This window comes from Equus caballus, chromosome 14 (assembly GCF_041296265.1).
Source record: "Equus caballus isolate H_3958 breed thoroughbred chromosome 14, TB-T2T, whole genome shotgun sequence".
Taxonomy (NCBI): domain Eukaryota; kingdom Metazoa; phylum Chordata; class Mammalia; order Perissodactyla; family Equidae; genus Equus; species Equus caballus.
Window position 1 is genome coordinate 101,584,737 of NC_091697.1, and position 13,956 is coordinate 101,598,692.

Below are 13,956 nucleotides of genomic sequence, written 5' to 3' on the forward strand. Positions count from 1 at the left end.
TTTTTTCTAAATTTTAAAGACAATATGCTCAAGTGTTTAACTAGAGATTTTAAAAGTTTGTAATTATGCATATTGAACGTTAATGGTATATACAACACCATAAATCAAACTCCTATGCAATTCTCCTCCAAAATTTTTGAGATACAAAAGCACTGAACGTGTTTTACAAATTAGAGGAAGAGGTTATTCCCACCGTTGAAAAGATGTCATCCTTTTAAATTTATTTTTGTGGGGTTTTTTCCAATCAACAATTTCCTGAGAGATAAGCTTACTGAAACAATACGGGTCAAATTTTGTGAGATTACCTTATTAAAATTTAACAATGAAGGAAAAGAAAACAAAAGTTAGGAAGAAGGTAAAAAGGAGAAAACTATAAACGGGTCCAAAGAAGGGAACAAAAAGGGACACACTGAAAAGATTCAATAAAGAGGTGAAGAGGTGAGGATACACACAGGGATGAAAATGAGAAGCAGGATAAGGGAATGGTGAAGTTCACCGGCTTCAGAGCAGAGAGGCTGGCGGAGGGTCAAATACCAGATCCCCTGCTTACTAGCTGCATTCCTGAGCCTCACTTTCCCCATTTTTAAAATGGGAAACAACAATTAATAACATTATTCCCTCCCAGGGCTGTTGTTAGAAGCAAGATAATCTATATTAAATGCTTAGTGAAGTGCCTGACACATAACCAGTGTTAACGTTCAGAAGGCAAAACAGCCTTAGCAGAAGCATGGAAAACAGAGGGGAGAAGGCAGGAAGCCCCTGAAGATGGGAGTCGAATTAGGGACCTACCACCTGGGGAATCACAGAGGGGCTACAGAGGGGAGCCGGCTGCATGGGAAGGCAGGAAGCCTGCGTGTCAGAGCACCTCCCCAAGGACTGACAAGGGTTCAGAGTCCCTTCTACTATCTTTGACGTTTCTGTTTGTCTTCCCAGCAGGAAACCAGTGTCACATTCTAGTGGAGTCCATCCAGACAAGTGCAGTTCAGTAAATTTTCATGTTGCCCACATTTATGGAAGAGCCAAATAGGATGCTTCAACTATTGTCAGTCGTCTTTGAAGCAGCGTTGGAGAATTCCTTGAGGCATGAACAGTGAAAATACTCCCCATTTTTCTATGAAATATACATTTAGCTATATCTGCTTTTTAAAAGTGGTAACATCTTTTCAAAACTCTCTCTCTCAGATAGCTTACCAAACTTAAAAGTCGATAATTGACCCCTCAAAATCAACACATTCTAAGGAAGAAGCAATTGTAGGGAATTAAGCAAAGCATGTAGGCTAGGAATAATTTTGTACCTAATGTGCTCCTTCCCCGAAAAACATTAAAGTTAAAACATCTTTTTTCAAAAGGAGGAAACGTTTTTACTTTTGAAGTATTCTGAAATTAAGAAGGAGTAAGAATATTCCATAGATGTAGTCTAATAATGATGGCTGGATTCACAATTCCTGCGTGAAGGGAGAACATCAGAGACCCAGATTTTATATGTTAGCAACTTGGTTTCCACTCTGTAGTAATGAACTTGAATAGGAGCAATGCCAAAAAATACAAAATGAGATTTTAAGGTTTCCTTGCCAGAGGCTAAGGAATTGGGCAGATGAATCACCCCACGGATCCCCTCTGCCTGATGGAGTGTGCCCATAAAGAGCTGTCCCATGAAGGGAGCTGAGTGTTAGATCAACTTGGACTTCAGGACCTGGGTGGTCCAGATACAGATTCCCACTCAGCCTAGCTTTCAAAAAGCACCCAGAAGAGCAACATTATTCACAATAGCCAAAAGGTGGGAGCAACCCAAGTATACCTTGAAGGGCGAATGGATAAGCAAAATGCAGTACAGACATACAATGGAATGTTATTCAGCCTTAAAAAGGAAGGACATTCTGACACATGCTACAATGTGGATGAGCCTTGAGGACATTATGCTAAGTGAGATACACCAGTCACAAAAAGACAAACAGTGCATGATTCCACTTATATGAGGTACATAGAGTAGTCAAATTCAGAGACAGAAAGTAGAATAGTGGTTGCCAGTGGCTGAGGGTAAGGGGAAACGGGGAAATGAAAAGAATTCTGGAGAGGCATAGTGGTGATGGTTGTACAACAACACGAACGTACTTAATACCACTGAACCGTGAACTTCAAAGTGGTCATGATGGAATCTTTATGTTATGTATATTTTACCACAACCAAAAAACAAAATCCCCAGGAGCCAGTCAAAGAGACCTGGGATGTCGCTAATCTATGGTGATCCCTCCTTTCACAGCAATGCACTTGCCTCTTTGGTGTAGAGCAGGTTCAAGTGCAAAGACTCTGAAACCAAACTCCTCCACCACCTCCTCCTCCCAAATTCCTGTATCTATGGCAACGTGACAGACATTTTTCTGTTCCCTCTATTTCCTCACCTGTCAAGTGGGAATGACAATAAAACCAGCCTCCCAGGGTTGTTGCGAGATTAGATGATAGGATATGCTTAACAGTGCCAGGCACCGGAGAAACGGTGGGGGCTGCTCTGCTTCTCCATGGAAAAGTCACATACTTTCCTCATCATGTCTGTTTAGTTTAGGGAGTGATCAGATTAACTTTTCAGGTACCAGGTGAGGACTTTAAATCTGAGAGGCGTCATTGGTCACAAAATGAACCGAAACTCTTTAACATCAAGTCAACACCCTGGGCTCTGATTCTGTAAAGCAGATGCACGACGCACAGCATTTCTATCTCAGAGATCGGTCTCCATAAACAGCTTGGAACGACTGGGATGCCACATGCACTATTTCTCAGTGAATCATTAACACTTTGTGACAATTTAACACTGTGACCTCTAAAATATAGAAAATGTCCTCTCACTGCCCCTCAGATATTCAAAAGAATATCCTTCTAATGAACAACAGCATATAACCAACCCCTTAAAAGCAAAAGATCTACTCTGTTAATGAAATATCTTAGGTTGCAATCACTGCTCTGTTAAAATGCCTCTTTGAGACTTTACAGGAAAACATCCTTTTGTTTTGAGACATTTCCAGAGAAAATCCATTGGGATAAATGACTGAATTTTTCACATTATATAGGGTTGGTGGGGCTTTTTTGGTCTTTTTAAAGACATGGTGGGTAGCCTTTTACTAGTTACTAAACTAAAACTCTTCCTACAGAAATGAAAGTTAATTGTCAATTTAAAAACAGCAGTCATTTTTAAGACGGCTTTGAAAGAACACAGCATCTTTTAAGGAGGACGTCTGAGTACATTTTACAGTAAGTAAAACCTGGTAACTTCACTGAGACCCAGCAGCTTTGAGATATCTAAATGAGTTTCATTGTCTTGTTTGTTAAAATAGCACATTAAAAAATATTTTGAAGAGCCGGCAGGATGCTCTGACAGCTGAGTGGGAGGCTCCTGGCTACAGAGCATGCTGCTGAGCTGTTATTTCTCAAAGCTAATCTGTTTAGTTTGAAAAAAGGAAAAAGGACTCAGTTGAAGAGGGGGAAACCATTCTCAAGGAAAAATCTGCTCAACACACAGGAAAATATTTTATTTATTTTTTCCTCTATACCTGGCTGCTGGCATGAAGCAAACGACCTCTAGAAGAGAGGGAGAGAAATTCTATTTTAAAAGGAAAAAAAGAGGAGACCCTTTGGTTCCATTGCTACCTCCTCCCATCTCCTCACCATCCCAGCACCGTCACAGAGCTTGAAATGGAAACGCAGTTTGCACCTGAAACGGCACGCTAGCCTCATGCTCTACTTCAGAACGTAGCTTTAAACTTTTACAACTAAAATTTTTCTTTTTTTTTTCTTTTTCCAGTTATATTTCCTTACATTCAAAAACTTTACGAAACAAACAAGGAAAAACTGTCCAGTCTCATCAAGGTGATTAATACATTAAAATTCCTACCGGCCACTTGTTTTAACATCTGGTCACTTCTTGCCGAGCTGTCATCATAATGTTCAAAAAGTGAGAACGCAGCAGGCATTTTCTCTAAAGAAGCGGTGCTCTCCATTGCAGAAAGCAACCTATTGGAGGAAAATATTCCTAAATGAGTCAAGAAATTATTAACATACAGAATCAAAACAAAAAACAATTGTTCAAAATGAAGTTGGTGGTGGTGTTTTTTGGGAGGTATTGTATCCAAAAGGGATTGAAACTGCTTCAAAGTCTAGAAATATATGTCTAAAATCTATTTATTCTTAGGATTCTTTGGTGCAACTGAAAACATTAGGAATTCCATTCCTATTTCCTCAAATCTGACTAGATCCCATCAAATTATATGTCTTAATTTTGCATCTATAAAGTTAATCTTAAAAATTCCTACATTTTAAAGATTATTCTTATTTATTTCCTATAGATATAAAAGTTTAGAGCCTGCCTAGAAATTCACACACTCTATGATGTCCTTGCTGCTCTCAACCCCCACTATTACATTTCTAGTCATTGTCTTTCAAATAATATGTTCACCTGCTATGTACCAGGCACTCTTGAGGGTACTGGGGGTACAACAGGGAAGGAGGATAAAGCCTATCCATTCTTAAGAGACTATACCAGCCACAGGTTATAAATTAATAGCTTTTATATACTCAAGACCCTCTGAGGAGGCATGCCAACAAATACTAACTCTTAGCATTTGTATCCAGGTGAAATCTGGGTTTAAAAAAAAAGTGTTTGATTCAGAAGAGGGCAAAGGGGAAGGAGAGATTGCAAAAGCATGTATCTTTAGCATGAGGGGCCTGAAATTTGGTTAGGAGCTCCCCTCTGTGCACCTCACTCACAAGGGCTGGAATTATCTTCCAGCAATTAAGCCAGCTTTTTTTTCCCTCTTTTTTTTGGTGAGGAAGATTGGCCCTGAACCAACATGTGTCGCCAATCTTCTTCTTTTTGCTTGAGGAAGATTGTTGCTGAGATAACATCAGTGCCAATCTTCCTCTATTTTATGTGGGATGACGCCGCAGCATGGCTTGACGAGCAGTGCTAGGTCCACACCCAGGATGCAAACCAGCAAACCCCCAGCCCCCGAAGCAGAGCACACAAACTTAGCCACAACACCACGGGGCCAGCCCCTAAGCCAGCTTTGAAGAACTCCATCGGCTTCGTTATCATGGACTTTTGGGTTTGAGCAGAAGAGACGCACATCCAAGCCTTTGTGCTTGCTGTTGGAACTTTCTTCTAGATACTTGCATGGCTCCTTCCTCACTTAAATTAGACCTCTGTCCAAACGTCCACTCCTTCGAGAGGCCAGGCCCAAGTGCTCTACTCCCACAGCATCGCCTGCCATCTCTACCCTCACTCTGCTGCGTTTAACTTCCTCAAACATATCCCGACCTATTTGTTTTGTCCTTCTACTTCACCAGGATATAATCTACATGCAGGAAAGGACTTTGTTTTGTTCACTACTGGGCTGTAATGTGTTCCTTGGCACAAAGGAGGCATTTAATAAATATATTTTGAACGAATAGAGGACAAAGTTTCATTTGGGTGAGATTATCAGGATCTGAGGTCTAGTAAATTTTTTATCAGTGTAAAGGAAAAGGGTTATAAAATACAACTGAAACATTTAAAGAGTGCCCACTACGCTGACTATTGTTAGAAATAATAAAATTCACTATCATCTGATTTAGGGGGGATGGTTCCAATAGCGGCTTCAAAGAGGAGGTGACATTTGGGCTGAATCTTAAAGGAGCAGGAGTTTCCCAGACAGAACAAGGGAGTAAGGGTGCTGTAGACAGAAGGACAGCATGAACAAAGGCATGGAAGTTGGGGAAGATAATGGCACATTCAAGGGCCAGAGGGCCCTGTGGGCTACCTGGAGAACCAGGAAACAGAGACACAGATGAAACTGAAAGGGTGTTTATGCCTTGACTGTGACGAGCCTTTCACATCCACCAAGAGTTTCCATTTTATCTTTTAAGGCAGGGAGAGCCACAGAAGTGTTTACACAAGGGAAGCTTAGAAGAATACCCTGGCAGACGTCTGAGGAAGGACCAGGGCAAGTAGATAGAGGTGGTAAGGTCAGTTGGGGGACCTCACAACACTCTGGGTGAGGGAAGACAACCTGAACTTAAATTACAGCTTTGGGGCTGCAATGACAGACTCGGGATGAACGAACAATGGTGCCCAGTACTCACGCTAAGCCCTCTCCATACACGTTGCTGACTAAACGGAGCACATTTCGTCGCACAAAAGCTCTGGTCGTAGACACCACAAGTAAAAGGTTTTTTTCCCTCATGCACTGACCTGTCCAATTTTAATGTCAGTATGTGAAAGGGCAAGCGGACATCTTTTCATGAGCAAGTCCTACAATGGTGGTGACTCTCTTTCTTTTTCATTATTATAACACAAAAGAGCCAGACAGAGGAAAAAATGCATCTTCTTAACAGAGCAGCAATTTCTAAGCAAACGTGTTTTTCAAAATCTGCAAATTTTGAGTCTAAATATGCTTGACAGCATTCCTTAATTGAAGCATTTTCAGTGTCGAGAAAAATCATTTAATATACAAGCATTGCCTTTAGAGATATAATATGAAGGGAGGGCAAAGCAGAAGCAGGGTAAAAAGCCAGCTAATTAGCTCTTCTCATAGAAAGGAACACCAAGAACATGGAGGCTGTGAGGCAGAAGTTGTCCTGAGGACATGAAAGGCAGCTTCTTAGTGAAACTATCAAGCTTCATCGTGTGTGTGTGTGTGTGTGTGTGTGTGTGTGTGTGTGTGCACGTGCATGTTTAACAGGGCTTTCTTAATTGCTCACATTTCTTCACTGAATCCTGAATTTTGTTGTCCTTTTTCTTTACAGAAACATAATGCTTATCCCAAGTGTATGCTCCTTTTGGTGACATGCAGCTTTAACAAAGATTAATTCATTGTCAATTGGACAAAGAAATCAAAATTAACTAAAATGACACACAGATGAGCAAGTTCAAGCAGGAAACCAAAGAAATGGTATTTAGAATTAAATAGATGTCACTTCAAATTATCAAGTTAATATTCTAACATTTAGAAAAGTAAAAAGGTACTACAGCATTTTTTAAGGTAAAAGCATTTGCAAATTTTCATTCACCAAATTTCCCTGCCAATCAGTACCTTCCATGAGTGGATGAAATATAAATAAATAAACACACATCTACCCTGTCCAGTGAATATGGAATGGCACAATAAATCCATACACTTTTGGATAAAAATAAATATCAACAATATTCAGAAGAATGTATAATTTTTCAAAAATAAAGGAAACTGGGAGCAAGGCCTGGGTATCAGTTTCCAGACCCCCCTGCGCACCTCGGACTCCTGTGTGAGAATTGGTACACAAGCAGATGCCTCGTCCCACCCTGGATTCCCATGCAGTGGGTCTGAGGTGGGGCTCCTGGGGCTTTGGTTTAACAAACCACACAGGTAATTCAGGCACAGTCACTTTTGGGAACCACTGGGCCAGAGGACAGATTGTTATAAACCAGAAGTCCTCAACCCTGGCTGTGCATTAAAATCACCTAGGAAGCTTCAAAAATGCCCAGGTCACACCCCAGACCAGTTAAACCAGAATCTCAGGAGGTGAGATGCAGGCATCAGCATTTTTTAAAGCTCCCTGGGTAATTCTATTTATAGCAGAGCCACTGTAATAAAACTCTTAGTGATTCAGCCAAGATTAATATACAAATTATTTTCTTAAAACTTATTGGCAGTATTCTGTTGAATAGATTTTTTTAAGATAAACAGGATTCATCTGTGCGGTTTTCATTATTTAAAAAAATCAAGTTTCTAATCCAAACCCATTTTTCTATATTTTAATGTATCACAAATACAAATTTTTTTATTTTACTTTATGCTATTTCACAATTTGGCATTGAAGTAATCTGTAGATAATATTTACAATTTTAGAAATTTACATTAAAGAGCTAAAAATAATAAAAACATTAGGCTCAACCAGTAGGAAAGACCTCAGGGCTTGCTATGCGAAAATGTGTCAGATTAGCGTGAGCATTTCAACATCAGATGCTCCAAAAGATAAACGTAGATCTGACTTATGTGTTTTTATAGACAACATTTCCTAATTTCTTGTTGAGTGTTTTGTCTCTTAAACAAATGAAGAATTTCTCTTAGATTGAGTGTTAAAAACAACAACAAAACAAAATCAAAAGAGGAAGTTTCATCTAAGTTAGCTGAGCAGAAAGAGAACATAAATGCATGCCTATCTTTGAAAAGAAAATGAGAGAACATTCCATTAAGATTATGTAAGTCATAAAATTACTCAAGGCAGATATGAATGATTCTTTCCGATATTCATATTTAACCAATAAGTCTAAGTATCTACAAGATGTTCTGTATGCAGTGACAGGAAAGGTGTTCTAGATTAGGATGAAAATACAGAAAACATCTCAAGGAAGCAGTTAAAAATCTACATTATGATAATCGTTATTTAACTAAAGCACATGCAATTTTTTTCAAAGCTGTCATTTAGCTTTTAAAAGCACGGTGTCTAAAAGTGAAAATCCAGTAGCTCACTAAATCAATGTATGTATTTTTTAAATGGCAGCTCATTTTCTATAAAGCATCAAAATATTAAAAAGAAGGCATACAGTCATGCTATTCTCAGTTGCCACTACATTGTGCCATGTTTTATATACCTTTCATTGATTTCCTCAAACGACTTATGGGGGAACGGAAAAAAACAAAGAGAAAGAGAGAAAGAGAGAGAGAACTAATTAACAACAAACAGAAAAACCAACCTAGAGCGTTAAGATATGCCTGTTACACAATCCTGACTGCTCAGCTTCCCCTGAGGCTGTTTCTCTTGGGTGCCTTCAGCCTGGGCAGGAAGGAAATTAGCCCTCAGAAGGGGTGGGGGTGGGCGTCTGGGCAGGGTGGCAGGGGCTTTCGTTTCTAGGTCTGCTCTACTCCCTATAGTCAGCAAGGCTGGCAACAAGTTGCTTGTGCTTCTCTCTATTCATCAACAAATGGCTCAGCTTCCAGAATAGAACGCTCCAAAGCAAGAAAAATGATTTAAATTTGTTCAATGTGGGATATATACCAAAATGTAATCAGTAGTTATCTCTGGGTATACCTTCTCTGTGCTTTTCTGTATTTTCCAAATTTTCTAAAATGGATACATATTACTTCTATAAGCAGAAAAAGCATGCTTTCTTTTTCACAATTTGTTCTTCTGAAGAGAAGGAAATATTCTCATCAAACAAAGGTAAAGTTCTTCAGGAACACAAAGCACTTTACTAATGTTATACTTCACAAGAGGTTTCTAATTTTAAAATATTAGAGCTTTGCCTTAATTAAACATAAAGCAACCGGATGATTTTCATTCTCCTTTGAGGATGCCATGTGCACCTCACCCAATTTCGTCCTGGCTGGAGGTGTCCCCAAAGGCACACCAAAAGCCTAATATTGCCCCATTTTGCCTTGCTCTATCTCCAAACTTTACCAGAGGGGTGCGAGGACTGGGGAGCTTTGAAAGGGAAGTCCGCACTCATCATAAGATGGTGCTTTCCTCCAGTTTGACAATTAGGCTTGGGACTGCCCCCAGGGAAAACATCTCTACTACCCCTGGTCAATCCTGGCTCCATGGAGAACCAATATCTTACTGAACATTCAAGGGAATTAAGAAAGCAAAGGGCTGCCTCTGTGCTGCAACTTGAGGTGCACCCCCAGGGAACCTTAGTCTACAAGGTACTTGTTTGAATTAAGGAATCTGGTCCCCAGGAAGACCCTTGTAAAAACATCAACACGCTACTTGAGAGGTATCACATTATGTCATCATTTTGCATGCTGAAAGTGTGCCAAAATGTTACTCTCAGCCCCTTGACAAGGCTCTGAGGGAATGGTCCCTGTGAGAGGCTACTTCAGATTAGGGAGTGGGAGTGGAGAGGACAGGCCCAGGGGCCAGCATGAGGATGCCAGGCACTGGAAGATCAGGCTGGCGCCCAAGGGGAAAGCATGAGTAAGGTTTTCAGACTGCTTTCCCTCTCTCTTAGAAGGGGATCAATCCATTGTGACAGAACGGACAGATGATGCTGTGGCTTCACTTCCAAGTATCCTTCAGCTGGATCTGGGTGTTAAGTCTTTAAGGATTTGCTGGGCCTTTTCTGTAGGCATTGAGCATGCCCTAATAATTTTCAAATGTCAGAATTATATAAACTCCCCACAGAGATATAAATGATCTTAGGGAATACTGAAAGATGAATTTTTAAAAGTAGACTCGGGCCAGAGTGGGTGTAAGGTATGTGGACTGTTCGAATTGGTGCTTACAGCCAGGAAAACGGTCTCGTCAAGCTCCTCTGCTTCTCTCACGATGGTCTCCAGGGTGTCCTTGGCAGTGTCCATGCTCTGCAGAAAGTGGACCATCTGGTCATGCAGGAACTCCATCTTCTTTTTCTTCACTTCCTCAAAGCTCTGGGCTTTCTCATCATACTGTGCTAAAACCTTCTTCATCATTTCCTCATTCTGCTCTTCTAGCCTTTTCTCCTTTTTACTACAATTTTCCTAAAAAACAAAACAAAACACTTCTTAATGGAACAAGAAGTGTATGTCTTTTTTTTTTTTCCAAAGAGAAACACCAACCTTTTAAAGAATTGATCCCTGGCATCCTGATAAGAGAATCACAGATTATGTGCACAGTCTGAATTTCCAACCCACCAATCCCCTTTGCCATAGTTAGCTTTGCAATAGAATTCACTGTAAGAGGATTATCATGAAGGATTTAGTTAATGAGACACATAAAAAAGATATTTGTATGGAAATCTTGCCCACCTGCGTTCCCACGTGATAAAACTTGAAAATGGCATCCCAGTGAATGGAGGTCTGTGCCCTCCAGGCAGTGGAGAGGGTTCAGTGTCATTTCTGTTGCTCCACTAAATCATAGTGTTAGGGAGGGAGCAGCCAGGATATTGGACAGGGTGCTACATTCATGAACGCTCTCCAGGGAGGCGGCCGTCCCACCACAGTGGGAGAAACTTTATTGCCCATCTGAACAATCCCAGATGCGTGGCTGTCCTCATGAGAGGGCTAGTGATCAAATGATCACAGAATTTACTTTCTAAAAGGGACGCTTTGTGGGAGGGGCACAAAAATAATTAGCAGGTGTTAACTGATCTACAACAGGAGTTAAGCAGACCTCTCCCAAGCAAACTAAGATGTGGAGCCACCCTAGTGATAGGGAAACTGGGCCCCAGCCTTCTGCATGGTCCCTCTGCCACTCCTGACTGACAGGTGAGGAGGCCTGGGCCATCTCCGTACGTGGCTGGAGCATGGCTACCCACTCCCTTCACTGCGAAGGGAGCAGGGGCCAGCAGCTAGGACAGTAGGAACTCATCAAAGACACTGATACCATGAGAGACATTCATTTGTCCTGGGCATGGGACACTGGGCAGAGACTTAGGGCATCTCTGCAGAGCTAATCCGGTGAAAGGCAAGATGGTGGAGCAAGTAAAAACTCAGACCTGAATTCAAATCTTGGCTCTCAACTTACTGTCAACTTACTATGACCTTGGGTAACATACTTAACTCTAAGTCTCAGTTTCTTATCTATAAAATGGGAACAATAATAATAACACCTATCTTTATGGTTATTGCGAGGATTAAATTGGATAAAGCACGTAAAGCATTTGCTCTATCATAGTAAGCGTCCAATAAATGCATATGTGTTTTCAAGGGCACATCATCTATCCTCAGACAGAAAGCAGTCTCACTGATTACACAGAGGGAAGACTCCAAGGACCTTCACTTTTAATGGAACAAAACCAACAATGGCAAACCACACATGCACACACAAAGCCCAGTGCAGATCCTTTTAGCTCAGAGTCATTCACTTGTGATGCTGTGAACAAACCAGGTTAAAGAAAAAGGAATATGGTAACTTACTTCAATGGTGTTAAAAAAGGATTCTATCTCACTAACGAAGGCTTCAATCCTCAAGGACTTTTCCTGTAAGTTTTCTAGAAATTCTGCCAATTGAACCTGAAGAAAAGAAGTAAGATATCCTTAGTATATGACATTTGAGAAAAGAACTTCAACAGAGAGCTCCAATTACCCTACAAATTTAGTTTGTTTGGTAGAGATTTACTATATCACGTTCACTAACAAATCAGTCTTTAAGCTTTCTTTGCTGCTTCATCTAAACTGACTATATATGATTCTGTATGATAAAGAGTTAGGAGGTTTGTGCATGAGAGTAATAGAAATGCAGCTTATTTTCTCATGCAAGAGGAAGGACTTCTTGGCAAGTTGGTGAGTTCAGAGCATACTTGTTTTAGAGAACTACGGATTTGAATTCTTTCTCCTTAGCAAGGTTTCAATTTTTATATATCGTCTTTCTTCTAAGATAGCAGACTTTTTGCTGAACTGGTACAACATATCTGAGTAGTCTCCTCACATTTGTGCCCATGGCCTCAGGTGTGCCTGGAGCACCTGACCCAAGAAGGTGATCAGGGGGCTGGCCCCGTGGCCGAGTGGTTAAGTTCGTGCGCTCCGCAGCAGGCGGCCCAGTGTTTCGTTGGTTCGAGTCCTGGGCGCGGACATGGCACTGCTCATCAGACCACGCTGAGGCGGCGTCCCACGTGCCACAACTAGAAGAACCCACAATGAAGAATACACAACTATGTACCGGGGGGCTTTGGGGAGAAAAAGGAAAAAATAAAAAATCTTTAAAAAAAAAAAAAAAAAAAGAAGGTGATCAGGGTGTCACCAGGCCAGAAGTCCGGCATACCAAATGATGGAAACTATCTATTAAAGAGACCTAAAGGTTCTCATGACCCTCAAAGGGTTAAAGTACTCACGGAGTGACAGCCAGCTAGAAAATGTATGGGTGACAGGGGAAGATGGCACCTCCTTTAGCCATAGTTATAAACCTAGCTGCAATCTACCCTGCTAAATTTAAAAAGTAACAACACAGAATAATAGAGCTTCAGTTGCCTGATTCACTATCCACAGAATGATGGAGAAATTACATTGGTGGCAGCGGCTCAGGACCTGGCCTGTGATTCCCTCTATAGCCCCTGCCTCTTCTCCACAAGGCCCCAGGCTCCAATCACACAAGCCCCACCTTTCCTTGGACTCTTTCTCACTTATGCGCCTTTTCAAATGGTATTCTCTATCTCTAGAATGTCACCCTGCCCTTGTTTGCTCGAAGAACTCTACCTTATTTAAATCTCACCCAAACTTCACCTTTTTTTGTATGTGAGGAAGACTGGCCCTGAGCTAACATCTGTGCCAATCTTCCTCCATTTTGTATGTGGGATGCCGCCACAGCATGGCTTAATGAGTGGTGTGTAGGTGCACGCCCAGGGTCTGAACCCACAAACCCTGGGCCGCTGAAATGGAGCACATAAACTTAGCCATGATGCCACCAGGGCAGCCACCAAGCTTCACCTTTTTGACACATCTAACCCTCCCAGCCCCACTCCACCATTTCACTCACTCCCAAATTTTCGTTTCTCAGAATTCTGTGCTCCAACAATGCTGATTTGGGGAGCCACAAGTCCATCTTCCTTTATTTTTGTTTTCATTCCCAATGACTGGCACTGTTCCTGACATGGAACGGGAGGTCAATAAATATCGAGAAAGAAGGAAGGGAGAGAGTGAAGGAAGACAATAAGTGACAGACAAAAGCTAAGGCCCCAACCATGGGGATAGAGTGCGGGGAGAAGCGAGGATCTGGATAATCTGTAAACGCAGCCTCAGTTCCGGAGTAACCACAGATGGCCTACTCACAAGATGCTAGAGAATTCTCAAGTCGCAATTTTTTTAAATGACTTTAACTTTTAAAAAGTTGCCAACCAATCTTAATCCTCACAGTGATTTAATGAAATGAAGCAAACCTCTTTGGCTTTAATCAACTAGTTTTCTACTTTCTCATACTGTTCAGAGATCAGGAATAAAAAAATCTTTAAAATGATTTTAAAGAAGGAGACATCATATCACCCTGCTTTAGAAATTTCTTTTAGGGGCTGGCTCGGTGGCGCAGCAATTAAGTGCACATATT

The 13,956-nt window shown here is 41.1% G+C and overlaps 1 protein-coding gene across 1 annotated transcript in view; it reads right to left on the bottom strand.

The window, feature by feature from the left end:
• The window catches only part of CMYA5 (cardiomyopathy associated 5), an 84,704-nt gene that overhangs the window by 25,898 nt on the left and 44,850 nt on the right, over positions 1-13,956 (bottom strand). Inside the window, exons 3-6 of the mRNA XM_023618100.2 lie at positions 11,838-11,933; positions 10,227-10,460; positions 8,597-8,619; positions 3,884-4,002 (exon numbers count right to left, since the gene is read on the bottom strand). Coding sequence (XP_023473868.1) covers positions 3,884-4,002; positions 8,597-8,619; positions 10,227-10,460; positions 11,838-11,933 — 472 coding nt within the window. The remainder of the gene's footprint in view (positions 1-3,883; positions 4,003-8,596; positions 8,620-10,226; positions 10,461-11,837; positions 11,934-13,956) is intronic.